At 36.5% G+C, this 16,780-nt stretch overlaps 1 protein-coding gene across 5 annotated transcripts in view; it reads right to left on the bottom strand.

Moving 5' to 3' along the window:
• Dlg2 (discs large MAGUK scaffold protein 2) overlaps positions 1 to 16,780 on the bottom strand; it is a 2,073,609-nt gene that overhangs the window by 1,762,230 nt on the left and 294,599 nt on the right. For all 5 annotated transcript variants that reach the window (XM_087586773.1, XM_087586779.1, XM_087586780.1 and 2 more), the window contains one exon: positions 5,630 to 5,775. In XM_087586773.1, coding sequence (XP_087442899.1) covers positions 5,630 to 5,775 — 146 coding nt within the window. The remainder of the gene's footprint in view (positions 1 to 5,629; positions 5,776 to 16,780) is intronic.

Here is a 16,780-nt window from a genome sequence, read left to right as displayed (position 1 = left end):
TATTAATTAGACCTAAGGCCCATGAACAAAAGGGAAAGCATGTCTGGTACTGAAAACCTAGCCATCTACATAGGGTTAGGGATATGAATCTTGGAGGATAACCTACAACTGACACTTTACTAAAGCAGCATAACTGTATTCTAAATAGGTCTCACCCTTCATCAAAGAAACTTCTCTTTGCATTAGATAGAAACCCTTACAGGTTTCAACGAATCAAAATGGAGGAAACATAAGACCATGTTGCAAATAATATATCTACAACACAAATACTATACCTTAAGAGTCAGGAATCATTGTGGAAGAGGGGGTGAAAAATTGTAAGAGCTAGAGTAGCAAGAAGTTTTTTTTTTGTGTGTGTGTGTGAGATTGTATCTCCTAGAAATGTCAAGAAGAGTACGCCCATGAAATCTAATCAACATGGCTGCCTAAACAGACATGAACACCACTGGACATGCTAACATGGAAGCATGGAAGAGGGAAATACCCTAGAGCCTCAACTGTAGACAAAGAAGATGAGCAACTGAGGAATGCTGGGAATAGAAGAGACGGTCCTCTCCAGAGAAGAACCCCAGTTGGTTGTTTGATACCATGTAATCCAGCCATGAAATCATATAGATACAAGTAACATCATATGTACATATATATATATATGTGTGTGTGTGTGTGTGTGTGTGTATGAATTTGAGAGAGATCAAAGGGTTATCAGGTGAAATAAATGAAGGAAATAAAGTAATTATAAAATATATTATAGAAAAAAGACATGGCTGGTTTATATTTTGAACCACCACAAGCCAAGAGCTTAAGTGTTCAGACACACAAAATAGAGTTAAAAGAAACTCTAATGTTGCATTCTGAAAATAATCCTGTTCAGTAGCATGTGCACAAGTGTACGCTAACTTTGACACTGAATAATAAATAAGTGTAAATACATCTAGTAGTTATTTATCCTTATATTGGTGACATTTGTTCAGCAAGCAATTAAAAGCTCAAATTGATATGCAATAAGTAGAATTAGCCTAAATTTTAAAAAGTTATTTAGTTAGGTAATTAGTTACTTAGTGTGAGTGGTATTCTGAATATGCTTGGTTCAGGATGTGGCACTCTTAGAGGTGTGGTCTTATTGCAGGAAGTGTTTCACTGTGGGAGCAGACTTTGAGACCCTTCTCTTAGCCACATGAGAGCCAGTCTTCTCCTGTATGCCTTCAGATCAAGATGTAGAACTCTCAGCTCCTTCTATTCAGTACTTGCCTAGATGCTGCCATGATCCTACATTGATGATAATGGACTGAACCTCTGAACCTGTAAGCCAGCCCCAATGAAATGTTGTCCTTTAAAAGAGTTGCCTTGGTCATGGTGTCTGTTCACAGCAGTAAAATCCTAAGACAGTGTATGAGAGGGGATGGGGCATATACAAGGGCCTGCATGTGAGTGTCAGAGGACAACTATTTAGGAATCAATTATCTTTTTCTGTCTTAATTTGAAGTAAGGGTCTCTTTAACTTTTTTAATACAATGCTGCATAGGTAACCTTCTAGCCAATTCTGCCTCTCCCTCCCATTTTACAGCAGGAGTGTGAGGATTGCAGACAGGAGGCAGCCCAATGCCCTTATTACACATGGGTTTCAGTTCTTCTGGCTTGCAAACAAGGTGTTTGTTTGCCTGCTTGGTTTTTTTTTTAACATTTAATGTTTTATTGTTAAGAATTTCATACATGTATACAATGAAATTTGAACATACATATCCCATTTCCCTACTGTAACTACTCTTATGTTGCTCTGTTCCCATTCCCTTCTAAACTTCCTAGGTTATAATAATCCACTAAATCCAGTGATGAGCAAGATTATTTTACATACATTTCCCTGGATTACACCTAGTGTTTTAATGACTGTTGTTCATAAGCAATAAATTTGAAGAAAATATATTTATAAAATAAAGCAAAGCTACTATATATATATCCATATATCCATGAAAAATCATTTTCATTAAAAAGTCTGTATACAGAAAAAATACTCAAATTGAATGATTTAAATATATCAAAATGGCCATGTTGAATGACAAACATAAGAGTAAAGATAGAGAAATGAGTGAAAAATGTGAATAAGTTAGCAGACAGGAACATTCACAGCCAACAACCTTAGGAAACAATGGTCCAGTTCACTAGCCATCTGCGATCCAGAAGTGATATAAAAGCCAGATATTGCTATGACTATGAAACTGGCAAAACTTCAGAGTTGCTAGCACACTGTGAGGCCTTGTCTCCATGCATTGTGGCAGAAATGTGACAAGTGAAATCGTTCTGAAAAGCTTTATTCAAATTAAAACCATGAACATTCAGAGCCAAGAATTCCACCCCTGAGAGTTTATCCTATAGAACAAAAGCATCAGTCAGCTCCAAAGCACATGTAAGAGTGAGGGAAGCATTAGTCACACAGGAAGGACACAGGAAACATAAAATCTGCACTGCTCGGTATGGGTGAGCATGTGATTACACACCTACACTACGAAGTTACACATTCATCACAAGAACTAAAACTGTACCAGACAACTTGAGAAAAAATAATCACATCTCAAAGTTTCTTATACGTGTGTTTGTGTTTGTGTGTGTGTGTGTGTGTGTGTGTGTGTGTGTGCCAGTATGTGTGTATGCCTAGTATAGACTAATACGTAAAAATGTATACATATGTTTATAGTTTATATAAGAATGCATATTATATGAGTATAAACAAAAACACATTGTTATTAACATGGGTTATCTTATGTGTCAAAGCTAATATAGTATAGGCAGAAAGTGAGAGAAAAATGAAATATTGAAATTTTTCAGAGTTGAATTGCAACAAGCCTACGCATAAATTTATGCAAAATTACATATGCATATGATACTATGAAATCTATAAATTGAATGTAAATAAGTTTTCAAAAATTCATAAAGGCAAAGTGCCAAGTCAATAAAGAAATGGAAAAGTATAAAAGACTATTTAACAATTAGGGAATAAATAGTAACAAAGCACAGAAAATTAAAAGAAAAATAATAAAAAACAAAATTTAGTAGGGCTGGTTATATACCAGAGTTAGCAGAATGTCTGCTTGGTGTGTTCTATCCCTGGATTTGATCCAAGCACCTCATAAACTACAAGTGGAGACATGCACCTTTAACCCCAGCTTCCAGAAGTGGAGACTGGAGGGTCAGAAATTGATCATCTTCAACAACAAAATTAGTATGTAGCTTCAGCTACATAAAATGCTGTCTTGAAAAAAGTGTAAAAGTAATAGACTCTATCACATAAAACTATAATAAATATAACAGTATATAATTAAAAATAAATAATACTATAGGCAAAATCTTAACCAACAAAGTAGAAAATACAATAATTATGACAGGATACATTGCTTTATGAAAATCACTGTTATAAAGTAATATGATTTACAACACCACCTTACAATAAATAGTTTTACTGAATTACAAGAGAAATAGGCAGGTAATAGTTGAGTCCCAATAGCAAATGAATAGTTGCAGCATAAAAAGGCATTAAGCAAAGAATCCCATCCATTACTTTCCCAAACAATTTTAAATAATGAATGATTATTTGTCTGAATATAGGTAGATAAACAGAAAAAAAAGATCCACACATAGGCTTTCTGGAAAGACCTATCTACAAATACTTTATTAATCTGAGTTAAGATTCTTCAAGTATAAATATCCTTGGATTCAATACTATCTTTTATAAATCCAACCTAATAGAAATTAAATTAAATTAGTATATACATGGGGATCTAAACAACACTATTCCTAAAAAGAATTTTGAGATGATCTAAACGCTGAGTCAAAAACTACTTAAGTTTTAAATGATCAATAGTTACACCTAGTAAAATAGTTTCAAAATATGATATAAAAATTTCTTACAAGCTATTTTTCCATGGAACATAAATCTGTCTATTAGAGTAAAGTGTATTTCAATGGTTCTTTTCACTCACCTCCCCAGCTACCTCCCCCACTATTGAGACCATTCTATAAAGGGTCACCCATCTCTATTTCTCTTTTATGGTCCATGTGTCCTTTAGACCAGCACCATACTAACCCTATTTTGGTTTTCATTCTAGTCATCTAACGCATTGTAATCCAACTTTCAAAGAAAAATAAATACAAATATAGAATAAAAGCAATGTAATCTGCTTCCCTATAACCTACATATATTATATTGTGTTTGTATTAATTATATAGATAAATATGAATACATATTTTTATAAAATAAAATACATGTTTGTATAGAAGAAAGTGCTTAAAGGTCAAAATAATTATTTCTAGATATTGAAATTGCAATGCCATCTACTTTTTATGGTTCATATACCAATTTAAAAACTATTGTCATTATTATCTTTTTCTTAAAGTAACTAAGAGTATCATCAGTCTCCGTTCTAACCCCATTACCAAATCAATTCTGAGTAATCAGAAAGTGTACAAGGAAACTCTAACAAGTAAAAAGTTCATTAACCGAGGTCCATGCCATTAATTGGCAACAAAATTCTTACAGCTTCTGAGACCTCGAATAAATTATAAAATACCAAACCCGAAAAATAATATGTGTGTTTTACATCCCCCATCCCTTCAAAGTGTTGAATATGTATATATGTATATTACATTGTGCTTATATTTTAAGAGTTCATAAATTTGTGTGGCATGTTTTGGTTACAAGTATATCTTGCTCTCCCATCCAACGGTCCTGGACCACTGGATTTGTTTAGTAAAGTACTGAGTCTAATGAGTGTGGTACATATTTGCATGAGGCTATCCACTGGAGCACCAGAAGCACATCAGGAGTCACACCCTTGCAGAAAGTAACTGTCCCTCTCCCAAGAGCCTTCAAATGCTAATAGCTCCTCAAATACATGAAAGCATTCTTGCTTTGTGTTTCTGATTCCATGATTGTCTTCAGCTAAGATCCTGAAACAAACATTGATTTTCCTTGCCCTTTGGTAACTTTAAATTTCATGGTCTCCAAACTGTTGTTCACTTAAGCATAATGTTTAAAATTATTAGAGTTTGTAAATTATATTTTAAATGCATATGCATCACCATTAATATATGTGTATTAGGAACTACCTACATATGAAATATTTCAAAAAACTCAATTTAAATTTAATACAAAGACAAAAAGAAATATAAAATGCACTTCTACTATTTGGTTTCTACATATTAAAGGATCGCATCACCCATACTCTGTGTCTCTGCTGTGAAATTCACAGACTTAGAACACTCTCAACTTTTTCACTAGTCAGCTCCAATTCCCCCATCACACGCAGAACCACATTCGGAAATTCAAGAGTCTCTCTGGAGGAGGCATATTGTCTTGGTTGGTCATATGATGGCTTGAACCTGACCTACCTCAAATTAAGACAATAATCCTGACAGAATTAATGTATGTAATTGAAAACACATATCCACAAATATGAAAAAACATGCCCTTTTGTAGTCTGAATTATCTCTTAGAAAAAACGTGTTCCTGGATTAAGACTGCAAGCGTATCACTGCTGCCATTCGACAGGAGCAAGAACTATACTGCTGGAATGATGGCCCCACTCCTTTACGAATGTAAGTCTCCATCTCTCAACTCTGAGGAGTTTCAGTAGCATACCTCTGAGGACTTCTGAAGACTGTCACGACACAAATCAAGAACGAGAGTCTTCTCCCATTTCTGTGCAACTTGATTGGCTTCTTCTATCTTCTGTTCGCAACTCTTTTGAGAATTTAATAGCGTAACCTCATAAAATTCTTGAATGTCTGTAATGAAAATGTCAGGAAAGAATCAAAATGTCATATAACACCTCATAAATATGTGTATATGTACCTATAATATGCATATGAAAATGTGTCTGATTAAAATAAATGAATAATTGCACCCCAAACTAAAGTAATCAGAACAGAAAATTCTGAGGACTGACTTTTTACCAGCATTAGAATTATACAGACGCTTCATTCATAATGCTGAGCATGGGACGCAATCAAGATGTTGTTCAATAGTTGAACAGCAAAACTGTAATAAGTTCATAAATCAGTTTATCACTGAGACATAAGAGATAACAAGTTATCAAACCATCTGAAAGCACAGATGACTTTCCAAACAACATAGTGGTAAACGAATGAACCCAGTATGAAAGGGATATATACTGAATGATTGTATACATCTCACATCTAGCAGGGAGTGGGGAAAGCAAAATTAAAGAGATGGAAACATGAATTTTGGAAGGAATAAGTATGTAAACCAAAAATAGTGCTATTTGATTGTTTCTAATGATCCATAATGGGGACGATAAAACCTAAGGCATGTATCAAAGCTTTGAGAAACTGTCATGACCTAGAAAAGTGCAATGAAACAGACATGAGGACCATCCCACTGGGCTCCTGTAACCCAGAAATCCTGAGCTAAAACATAATGAAATTTGAGCAAGAAACGACCACATGGTTACATGTTATTAGTTGCTACCACACTGATGGAAGGTGTCCATGGTGGGGAAAACAGAAGGGGGATCTATAGCAAGTCCCTGAAATGTCTTTGTAACTTTTTTTCTCCATCTTTATTAAATTGGGTATTTCTTATTTACATTTCAAATGTTATTCCCTTTCTTGGTTTCCAGGCCAACATCCCCCTCCCCTTTTATGTGGGTGTTCCTCCCCATCCTCCCCCATTACCGCCCTCCCCCCAACAATCCCATTCACTGGGGGTCCAACCTTGGCAGGGCAAGGGTTTCCCCTTCCACTAGTGCCCCTACTAGGCTATTCATTGCTACCTATGAATTTGGAGCCCAGGGTCAGTCCATGTCTAGTCTTTGGGTAGTGGCTTAGTCCCTTATCTAACTATAAAACTATTCCAAAGAAAATACATTACTGATCAATGTGGTTTTTCTTAGGGCATTGCAAAATCCCAGCTAGATCCCCAAATGATTTTTATAAATCTATTTTCAGATTTAGGATGACTGGGAGTAGAATTAATATTCCATCAGGTTACATTATCTAAATTTTAAAGAAAGGTGTTTGAGGACAACTATTTGACCCTGAAGGAGACTGAATGATCTTCAAATCAGTTATGTACTCACTAGGACACGCACATTTTAAAAAGTATTGCTAGCATTCAAGATATAAGAGAGATCTCTAAGCATCATCTTTTACACATATGCAGCCATGACAAAATAGAAGTGCTACTACGAGTGAGATTCAGGAAAAACAATAACCTAAGTGCTAGTTACTATTGCTCCATCAGTTATCTGACAGAAGAGAAGTATATGTACAATGCTTTTAATGATATAATTGCAAAAGCACAAAGATTAGAAAGTAAGTGTCAAATAATAACGAACTAGCAGAATGGGGCAGAACCAACATAACATCAAAGAATTAAAAATATAATTCTTTTAAGATGTACTAATGATGTCATAGATGGCTTAGTGTAGCATATAACAAATACAATGAAATACTAATAATTAAATCTTCACACAAAGCATTCAGTGTGCATGTTAACATTTTTTGAGACCAGGTTTCTCTGTATAGCCCTGGCTTTCCTGGAATGCGCTCTGTAAACCAAAATGCTACTGAACTCACAGAGATCAGCTTGTCTCTGCCTTCTGAGTGCTGGGATTAAAGGCATGTGCCCCCACCATCTGGCTCATTTCAATAATCTTTTAACTTGAGAATACTCCAACTTTGCAATAAGAAATTGGGACAAATGTTACAACTAGTACAAAATATATCAAAATGGAATTGTATAATACCAAGACAGAGAGAATCTTAAAATAATCCAAGAAAGGAAAAATCAGTTCTATTTTTTATTAAATTATTTTAATTATTTACATTTCAAATGTTTCCTCCCCTCGCAGTCTCCCCTCCCAGAGTTCTGAATCCCGTCCCCTTGTCAGGTTTCACAGAAAATAAACTAAAAGTTTCAAATTCTTGAGATAGAATAACCATCATCATAGAATTATTTTACTTTGTTTAAAATAGTTCTGCTAGAATATAAAAAGAATTCTCAAACTATGCAAAAGCGAGAAATCTAATGCAAAACTTGGTGAAAAATAAGAACATACACTTCATCAAAAAAAAATAAGAGCATCATTGGAGGAATGAAAATTAAAAGCACCATGAGATATTACCACACATTCATTAAAATGGTTACACGACTGACTATTCTCAGTGCTTACAGGAAAGATAGGGAATTGGAACGCCCATACACTAACAGTAAAATTGACAAAATGCCACGGGAATTATGGAGTCACTCTAAAAGGATGGATTATAAACCCCAGTGTCACCTACAACAGCTAGGGTGATGGCAGGGGTAAGGGAAGCAACATGAATACGCCCTGATGATACACTGATGTGCTGGGTGAGCTTACTCAGAAGTCGACCCCAAAATGGAGGCTCAGGGATGTATCAAAGAATAGCTCTCATGGGAAATGGATAGCATGGGGCAGAAGGGCAAGAAAAGAAAGGACTTAGCCAGAATGCCACCTCCGGTAAAGTCTTGGTGGCTGGCTCTGGCCAGACCCCACAGAGGAATCCAGCTATGCTGAAGTATGTTAAATCACTACAGAGCCACCCAGCTCTAAAGGCAAGGAAACTGGGCTGTCTTTGTAGCCTGTCACTATTTAGAATGGTCTGATGAATTTCCTGATTTCTTGTGTTGGAAACTTAATGCACAATGTCTCATGCTAAGGACAGTTAAGATGTCAGCCTTTGGAGAACATTGAGTCTTGAGGGCTCTGCTCATCAATGGATCAGCTCAAGAGAGGCTTTCTTCTGTCTTGCTTCATCCCCTTTTACAAAGTCACCACAGAGCAAGAAAAGTCCTCACCAGATGCCAGCAACATGCTCTTAAATAACTGTCTACCTTCAACACTGTGAACTAAGTAATTGTTCTTCATTAAAAAACAAACAAACAAAAACTCTGAAGAGTTTAGAAGTTTTTAAAAGAGTTACACATGCCCTTATTAATCCATGTCCTTTTGAAAAGTAAAACATGGCAATAGCCAAATGCCTCTAAAGAGATGATCAAATAAACAAAGTATAGTCAGTCACACAATAGAAAATCACTCAGGTATGGAAAGAGGGAAATTCTTCAATTGGAATGGATATTCTTTCTGTTGTGGCTATGTTGGCAATGTGTATAAATAGCCAGGCATAAAATAACGCACCTCACAAATGCTCAGTTCATCATACTTTCAAGTATTCCTCTAAAACCAGAGCAATATTAGAAAGTACAGATGGATAAAAGTTAATTTTACCACATGGAGGCAAATAAATAATAATCAGGGAAGAGGTTTTCAAATAAAAAAGAATATACATAAAAAACAAAGAAAATAACAGCACAAACCTGAACCAGCATTTCACAATTAAGGAAATGCATACAATTGACATAGAGCACATTTCCAAATAGGAGTGGGACAAATGCTAAATAACATCATAATACCATTAACCATATAATACCATTGACCACCAAAGTGATAAAGTCTGACGATGCAATGAGAAAAATGAAGACATGCTGTAAGAACTTCAAAACACAATTTTTATTCCCAGAAATTTGGCCAAATGTTTCTGCTACAAGCAGCTTTTGCTGCCTTTTAGAATCAGCCTTCATAGCCACATCAGCCATCATAGCAATGTGCTAGGTACAACCCAATGCTCATCAAAAAGAAAGTAGATTGAGTGTGGTATAGTCTCAAAGTGAAATTTATAAAGTAGTGAAATAAAGTATACAATGAAATCACATGAATAAATCTTACAAGCATAATATTGAATAACAACTCTCAAAATGAAGACTATTTTTAAAATTCAGAAGGGTATGAAAGTAACTATATATTTAGGAATCGATAGGTACATAGAATCTATAGGCCAAACTACTAGACCAGAGCAAAGGAGAATGTGGACGTAAGGTACCCTTTTCCTGGACTGACAATGGTGCTATGCACACAATGTAAATTGAAAACATTGTAAGTCAAAATGTTGTGTAATGCACCCAACCCAGAAAACAGCACAGTTCAGCAGCACAAAACACTGAGCTTTGCAGGTGCTTACTACGGTGACAGCTTGACTGACTCGCAGTTTGAGCTCAGCGCTGTGGCCCAGCTTTGCCAAGGTATTTTGGGAAAAATAAAAACTAAAATGTCGCATGCAGTTCCCACTAAATGTGCATCACTTTCAAGTTACTGCAGAGCCCAAGATTAGGAGTTGCATCGTCATCGTGGTGGGCACTGCCTATAGTCACTGCAGTGGACGGGCTGGGAGGGCTAGGCAGAGAAATGCAACAAGGGAAGAACACAAAGAGAGCAATTAATGGGCAGACCTAGCTCTGGATTAGAGGATCACTTTCCAAAATGCTTATGTCCTCTGGATGTTGTGCATATATAACATGACTATATCTTTAGTACATATCAAACTGTGATCTTTAAAGTATGAAATGTTTCATGAATATAAGAATTATATGCTGAGTATACTTAACTATTAGGGAGGATGAATGCAGACTCAATTGAGTCAATACAGAACACAAGAAGAAAGAGGTCATGCTGCACAAGTTTAAAGGCACCTCTTCACAGGCAGAGCTGGTGGATCTCTATGAGTTTGAGGCCAGCCCGGTTTGCATAGTGAATTCCAGACAAGCAAAGGTTAAAAACAAGGTTCCAAAGTTTAAAATTCTTGTAATTCTACAAGTGCCTATAACCTTATTCTATGTGTCTCTATACCTTTATTCCCGTCTTTCTCTCTCAAACCTCAAGTCAGCTTTGGAAATGCCTGAAAACAGGAAGGGAAATCTGCAAAGATAAAAATCCTCAGAATGTAAATGCTTATACATCTCAAGAAAAAAAGAAAAACAACAGAAAGTAAGATGTGTTTACAATATCAAGTGTCAAGTATTAGTTTAAAAAGAAAAGAAATTCAACAAAGATCTATACATACATTCTCTCAAAGGATAACAATGTAAAAGTAAGAGAATTTTTATGAATAAAATTTCAACTTTTATCGACATCATTTTAAGCGTACAAACATTGTTTTATGCAAGACATTTCCAAAGCTCCAAATTTTTAAAAACTAGATACATATGTTACTCAGTAAAAGGAGTATAGCAGGAACCGGAAGATAGGGGTACTCGAACAGCAGATCCCCCACAGACTAAGAGAAATCATGAACCAAATGGACTTAACAGATATTTCTAGAACATTCTATCCTAAAACAAAAGGATATACCTTCTTCTCACCACCTCATGGTACTTTCTCCAAAATTGACCATATAATTGGTCATAAAACAGGCCTCAGCAGATGCAGAAAGATAGAAATAATCCCATATGTCCTATCAGACCACCACGAGCTAAAGCTGGTCTTCAGTAACAATAAGGAAAGAACGCCCACATATACATGGAAGTTGAACAATGCTCTACTCAATGATAACCTGGTCAAGGAAGAAATAAAAAAGAAATTAAAGACTTCCTAGAATTTAATGAATGAAGGTACAACATACCCAAATTTATGGGACATAATGGAAGCTGTGCTAAGAGGAAAACTCATAGCTCTGAGTGCCTGCAGAAAGAAACTGGAAAGAGCATATGTCAGCAGCTTGACAGCACACCTAAAAGCTCTAGAACAAAAAGAAGCAAATACACCCAGGAGGAGTAGAAGGCAGGAAATATTCAAACTCAGAGCTGAAATCAACCAAGTAGAAACAGAAAGGACCATAGAAAGAATCAACAGAACCAAAAGTTGGTTCTTTGAGAAAGTCAAAAAGATAGATAAACCCTTAGCCAGACTAACAAGAAGACACACAGAGTTTGTCCAAATTAACAAAATCAGAAATGAAAAGGGAGTCATAACTACAGTATCAGAGGATATTCAAAAAATCATCAGATCCTACTACAAAAGCCTATATTCAACAAAATTTGAAAATCAGCAGGAAATGGACAATTTCCTAGACAGATACCAGGTACCGAAGTTAAATCAGGAACAGATAAAGCATTTAAATAACCCCATAACTCCTAACGAAATAGAAGCAGTCATTAAAGGTCTCTCAACCGAAAAGAGCCCAGGTACAGACAGGTTCAGTGCAGAATTCTATCAGACTGTCATAGAAGACCTCATACCAATACTATCCAAACTATTCCATATTATTGAAACAGATGGAGTGATACCGCATTCCTTCTATGAACCCACAATTACTCTTATATCTAAACCACACAAAGACCCAACAAAGAAAGAGAACTTCAGACTAATTTCCCTTATGAATATTGACACGAAAATACTCAATAAAATTCTGGCAAACCGAATTCAAGAGCACATCAAAACAATCATCCACCATGATCAAGTAGGCTTCATCCCAGTCGTGCAGGGATGGTTTAATGTACAGAAAATTATCAATGTGATCCATTATATAAACAAAGAACAAAACCACATGATCATTTCATTAAATTCTGAGAAAGCATTTTACAAAATTCAACACCCCTTCATGATAAAAGTCCTGGAAAGAATAGGAATTCAAGGTCCATACCTAAACATAGGAAAAGCCATATACAGCAAACCAGTCGCAAACATTAAACTAAATGGAGAGAAACTTGAAGCAAGCCCACTGAAATCAGGGACTAGACAAGGCTGCCCACTCTCTCCCTACTTATTCAATATAGTTCTTGAAGTTCTAGCCAGAGCAATCAGACAACAAAAGGAGATCAAGGGGATATAGATTGGAAAAGAAGAAATCAATATATCACTATTTGCAGATGATATGACAGTATATTTAAGCGATCCCAAAAGTTCCACCAGAGAACTACTAAACCTGATAAACACCTTCACCAAAGTGGCTGGGTATAAAATTAACTCAAATAAATCAGTAGCCTTCCTCTACACAAAAGAGAAACAAGCCGAGAAAGAAATTAGGGAAACAACACCCTTCATTATAGTCCCAAATAATATAAAATACCTTGGTGTGACTTTAACTAAGCAAGTAAAAGATCTGTATGATAAGAACTTCAAGCCTCTGAAGAAAGAAATTGAAGAAGACCTCAGAAAATGGAAAGATCTCCCATGCTCATGGATTAGCAGGATTCATATAGTAAAAATGGCCATTTTACGAAAAGCAATCTACAGATTCAATGCAATCCCCATCAAAATAACAATCCAATTCTTCAGAGAGTTAGATAGAACAATTTGCAAATTCATCTGGAATAACAAAAAACCCAGGATAGCTAAAACTATTCTGAACAATAAAAGGACTTCTAGGGGAATCACTATCCCTGAACTCAAGCACTATTTCAGAGCAATAGTAATAAAAACTGCATGGTATTGGTACAGAGACAGACAGATAGACCAGTGGAATAGAATTGAAGACCCAGAAATGAACCCACACACCTATGGTCACCTGATTTTTGACAAAGGAGCCAAAACCATCCAATGGAAAAAGATAGCATTTTCAGCAAATGGTGCTGGTTCAACTGGAGGTCAGCATGTAGAAGAATGCAGATCGATCCATGCTTAGCACCCTATACAAAACTTAAGTCCAAGTGGATCAAGGACCTCCACATCAAACCAGATACACTCAAACTAATAGAAGAAAAACTAGGGAAGCATCTGGAACACATGGGCAGTGGAGAAAATTTCCTAAACAAAACACCAATGGCTTATGCTCTAAGATCTAGAATCGACAAATGGGATCTCATAAAACTGCAAAGCTTCTGTAAGGCAAAGGACACTGTGGCTAGGACAAAACGGCAACCAACAGATTGGGAAAATATCTTTACCAATCCTACAACAGATAGAGGCCTTATATCCAAAATATACAAAGAACTCAAGAAGTTAGACCGCAGGGAGACAAATAACCCTATTAAAAATGGGGTTCAGAGCTAAACGAAGAATTCACAGCTGAGGAATGCCCAATGGCTGAAAAACACCTAAAGAAATGTTCACCATCTTTAGTCATAAGGGAAATGCAAATCAAAACAACCCTGAGATTTCACCTCACACCAGTGAGAATGGCTAAGATCAAAAACTCAGGTGACAGCAGATGCTGGCAAGGATGTGGAGAAAGAGGAACACTCCGCCATTGTCGGTGGGACTGCAAACTGGTACAGCCACTCTGGAAATCAGTCTGGAGGTTCCTCAGAAAATTGGACATTGAACTACCTGAGGTCCCAGATATACTTCTCTTGGGCATATACCCAAAAGATGCCCCAACATATAACAAAGACACGTGCTCCACTATGTTCATTGCAGCCTTATTTATAATAGCCAGAAGCTGGAAAGAATCCAGATGCCCTTCAACAGAGGAATGGATACAGAAAATGTGGTACATCTACACAATGGAATATTACTCAGCTATCAAAAACAATGACTTTATGAAATTATACGCAAATGGATGGAACTGGAAAATATCATCCTGAGTGAGCTAACCCAATCACAGAAAGACATACATGGTATGCACTCATCGATAAGTAGCTATTAGCCCAAATGCTTGAATTACCCTAGATGCCTAGAACAAATGAAACTCAAGACGGATGATCAAAATGTGAATGCTTCACTCCTTCTTTAAAAGGGGGACAAGAATACCCTTGGGAGGGAATAGGGTGGCAAAGTTTAGAACAGAGGCAGAAGGAACACCCATTCAGAGCCTGCCCCACATGTGGCCCATACATATACAGCTACCAAACTAGATAAGATGGATGAAGCAAAGAAGTGCAGGCCGACTGGAACAGGATGTAGATCTCTCCTGAGAGACACACCCAGAATACAGCAAATACATAGGCAAATGCCAGCAGCATTCCACTGAACTGAGAATGGGACCCCCGTTGAAGGAATCAGAGAAAAGACTGGAAGAACTTGAAGGGGCTCGAGACCCCATATGAACAACAATGCCAAGCAACCAGAGCTTCCAGGGACTAAGCCACTACCCAAAGACTATACATGGACTGACCCTGGGCTCCAACCTCATAGGTAGTAATGAATAGCCTAGTAAGAGCACCAGTGGAAGAGGAAGTCCTTGGTCCTGCCAAGACTGAACCCCCAGTGAAAGTGACTGTTGGGGGGAGGGTGATAATGGGGGGAGGATGGGGAGGGGAAACCCATATATATGGAGAGGGGGAGGGGTTAGGGGATGTTGGCCCGGAAACCGGGAAGGGGAATAACAATTGAAACGTAAATAAGAAATACTCAAGTTAATAAAGATTAAAAAAAATTCCAACCTTCCCATTTTTATCACTTATAAATTTTGAAATTTTAAGTTGTGTCCTGTGACAGACTTTAATTAAAAGTACTGAGCAAGAAAAAAAAAAACGAGTATAGCAATCATGACACTAATGCTAAGGGCATATTAACAAATCACACTTTAAAATAAAACAGAGAGCACCAACATAGCCAAATCCAGATGATCATGTTGATCGTAATTTTATGCTTAATGTATAACATATTTGATTTGCATCTTCCAAGGTGACAGGATGCTTATTTCTTTTGAGTGCTTAATAAACTACTAAACAGGATGAATCCAAGCTCAGTTAAATCAATGGTTACTTTAACTTCAAAGTTATTGAATTAACAATATCAGATTTCACTTACAGTTAGCCAGCATGTTGTTATGCTCACATAGATCCTTTTGATGTCTTTTATGCTTCTGTCACCAGCACCCTTCACATGTTTCTTCTTTGCTGCTTTCCATAATTCCTACTGCCAGAGTTCAGGCACAAGCTATGACCTCCTCACACTCTTCATTTAGTCTCTAGTGTCCTTTCCCCCTCAAAGAAAGGTCCCACCCCTTAATTAGTCTGTGAAGACAACGCTTCAAATATGAAATGGCATCAGCATAGAAATGATTCTTACCAAAACTCAGTTCAACTGAACAGGACTTAGTAATACCCAGGCAGCCACCATGAAAATTGTTTGGAGTTGAGGGACAGTAGATAAGGCAAGAAAAGAATCTTGCTACTCTGCTCTCATTCTAGCAGCTGATTCTTCAATCTATTTAATATTTAACGATCCTCAACTATGTTAGAAGAGTTTTGCTTACCTTTCTATATTTCAATTCAATATTTCATTTCCAGGTCTAATGCAAACCCCTGGAGAATGAAGACATTATCCAATAGATCCATTTATTTATTCTCTGGTATCAAACATCGCCATGCTTGTAGTTAGCAAGACAAATATGAGTGTTTGCTGATCTTACTTTATTTGCATTTCCTCTCTGAGGCTCAAATATAAAAACCAAAACTCTATTGAGTAACGTCAAATCCCCTCTCACTAAGGACATAGGAAACCTTCACAGTATTTAGATGACAAGATGGCATTTGTATGGATCTTATCAGCTGAAACTTTTACTTCGAACATTCTTTTTCAGACCAAAAAAAAAAAAAAGATTTGCAATCTATGAGAATATATGAAGTAAATTCCTCACAGAATTATGACCTATTCATTTTAAGCTTACAATATTTTTAAAAGCAATTCTATAAATTATTGCCAAATTAATACATGAATCTTTTTCAAACTAGTATTCCACACAAGTCATCTGGGGGATTTGAGTCTGGATTTTTAACCATCCTTTGGCACTCTCCATGTCTCCTGATACACTGGCAACACTAGACCTTTGCAATAGCATCTGGGGTTAGAACTTAATGTAACACACTCTGCTTTTCCATGGCCCTTGCTCAATTATTACAACTTCTTCTGAGTGAAGAGACAGGGGAAGAAAAGTCTGTATAGGAAAAGCAAATTTATCAGGGAAAAATCACTGAGTGATTGAAAAATAATAACCATAACTATTTAGGGGGTATTGCTGACTAAAT

This window comes from Rattus norvegicus, chromosome 1 (assembly GCF_021556685.1).
Source record: "Rattus norvegicus strain SHRSP/BbbUtx chromosome 1, alternate assembly SHRSP_T2T, whole genome shotgun sequence".
NCBI classification, from domain to species: Eukaryota; Metazoa; Chordata; class Mammalia; order Rodentia; family Muridae; genus Rattus; species Rattus norvegicus.
Note: the sequence above shows the minus strand (reverse complement) of the source record. Positions and strands in the feature narration are given on the sequence as shown.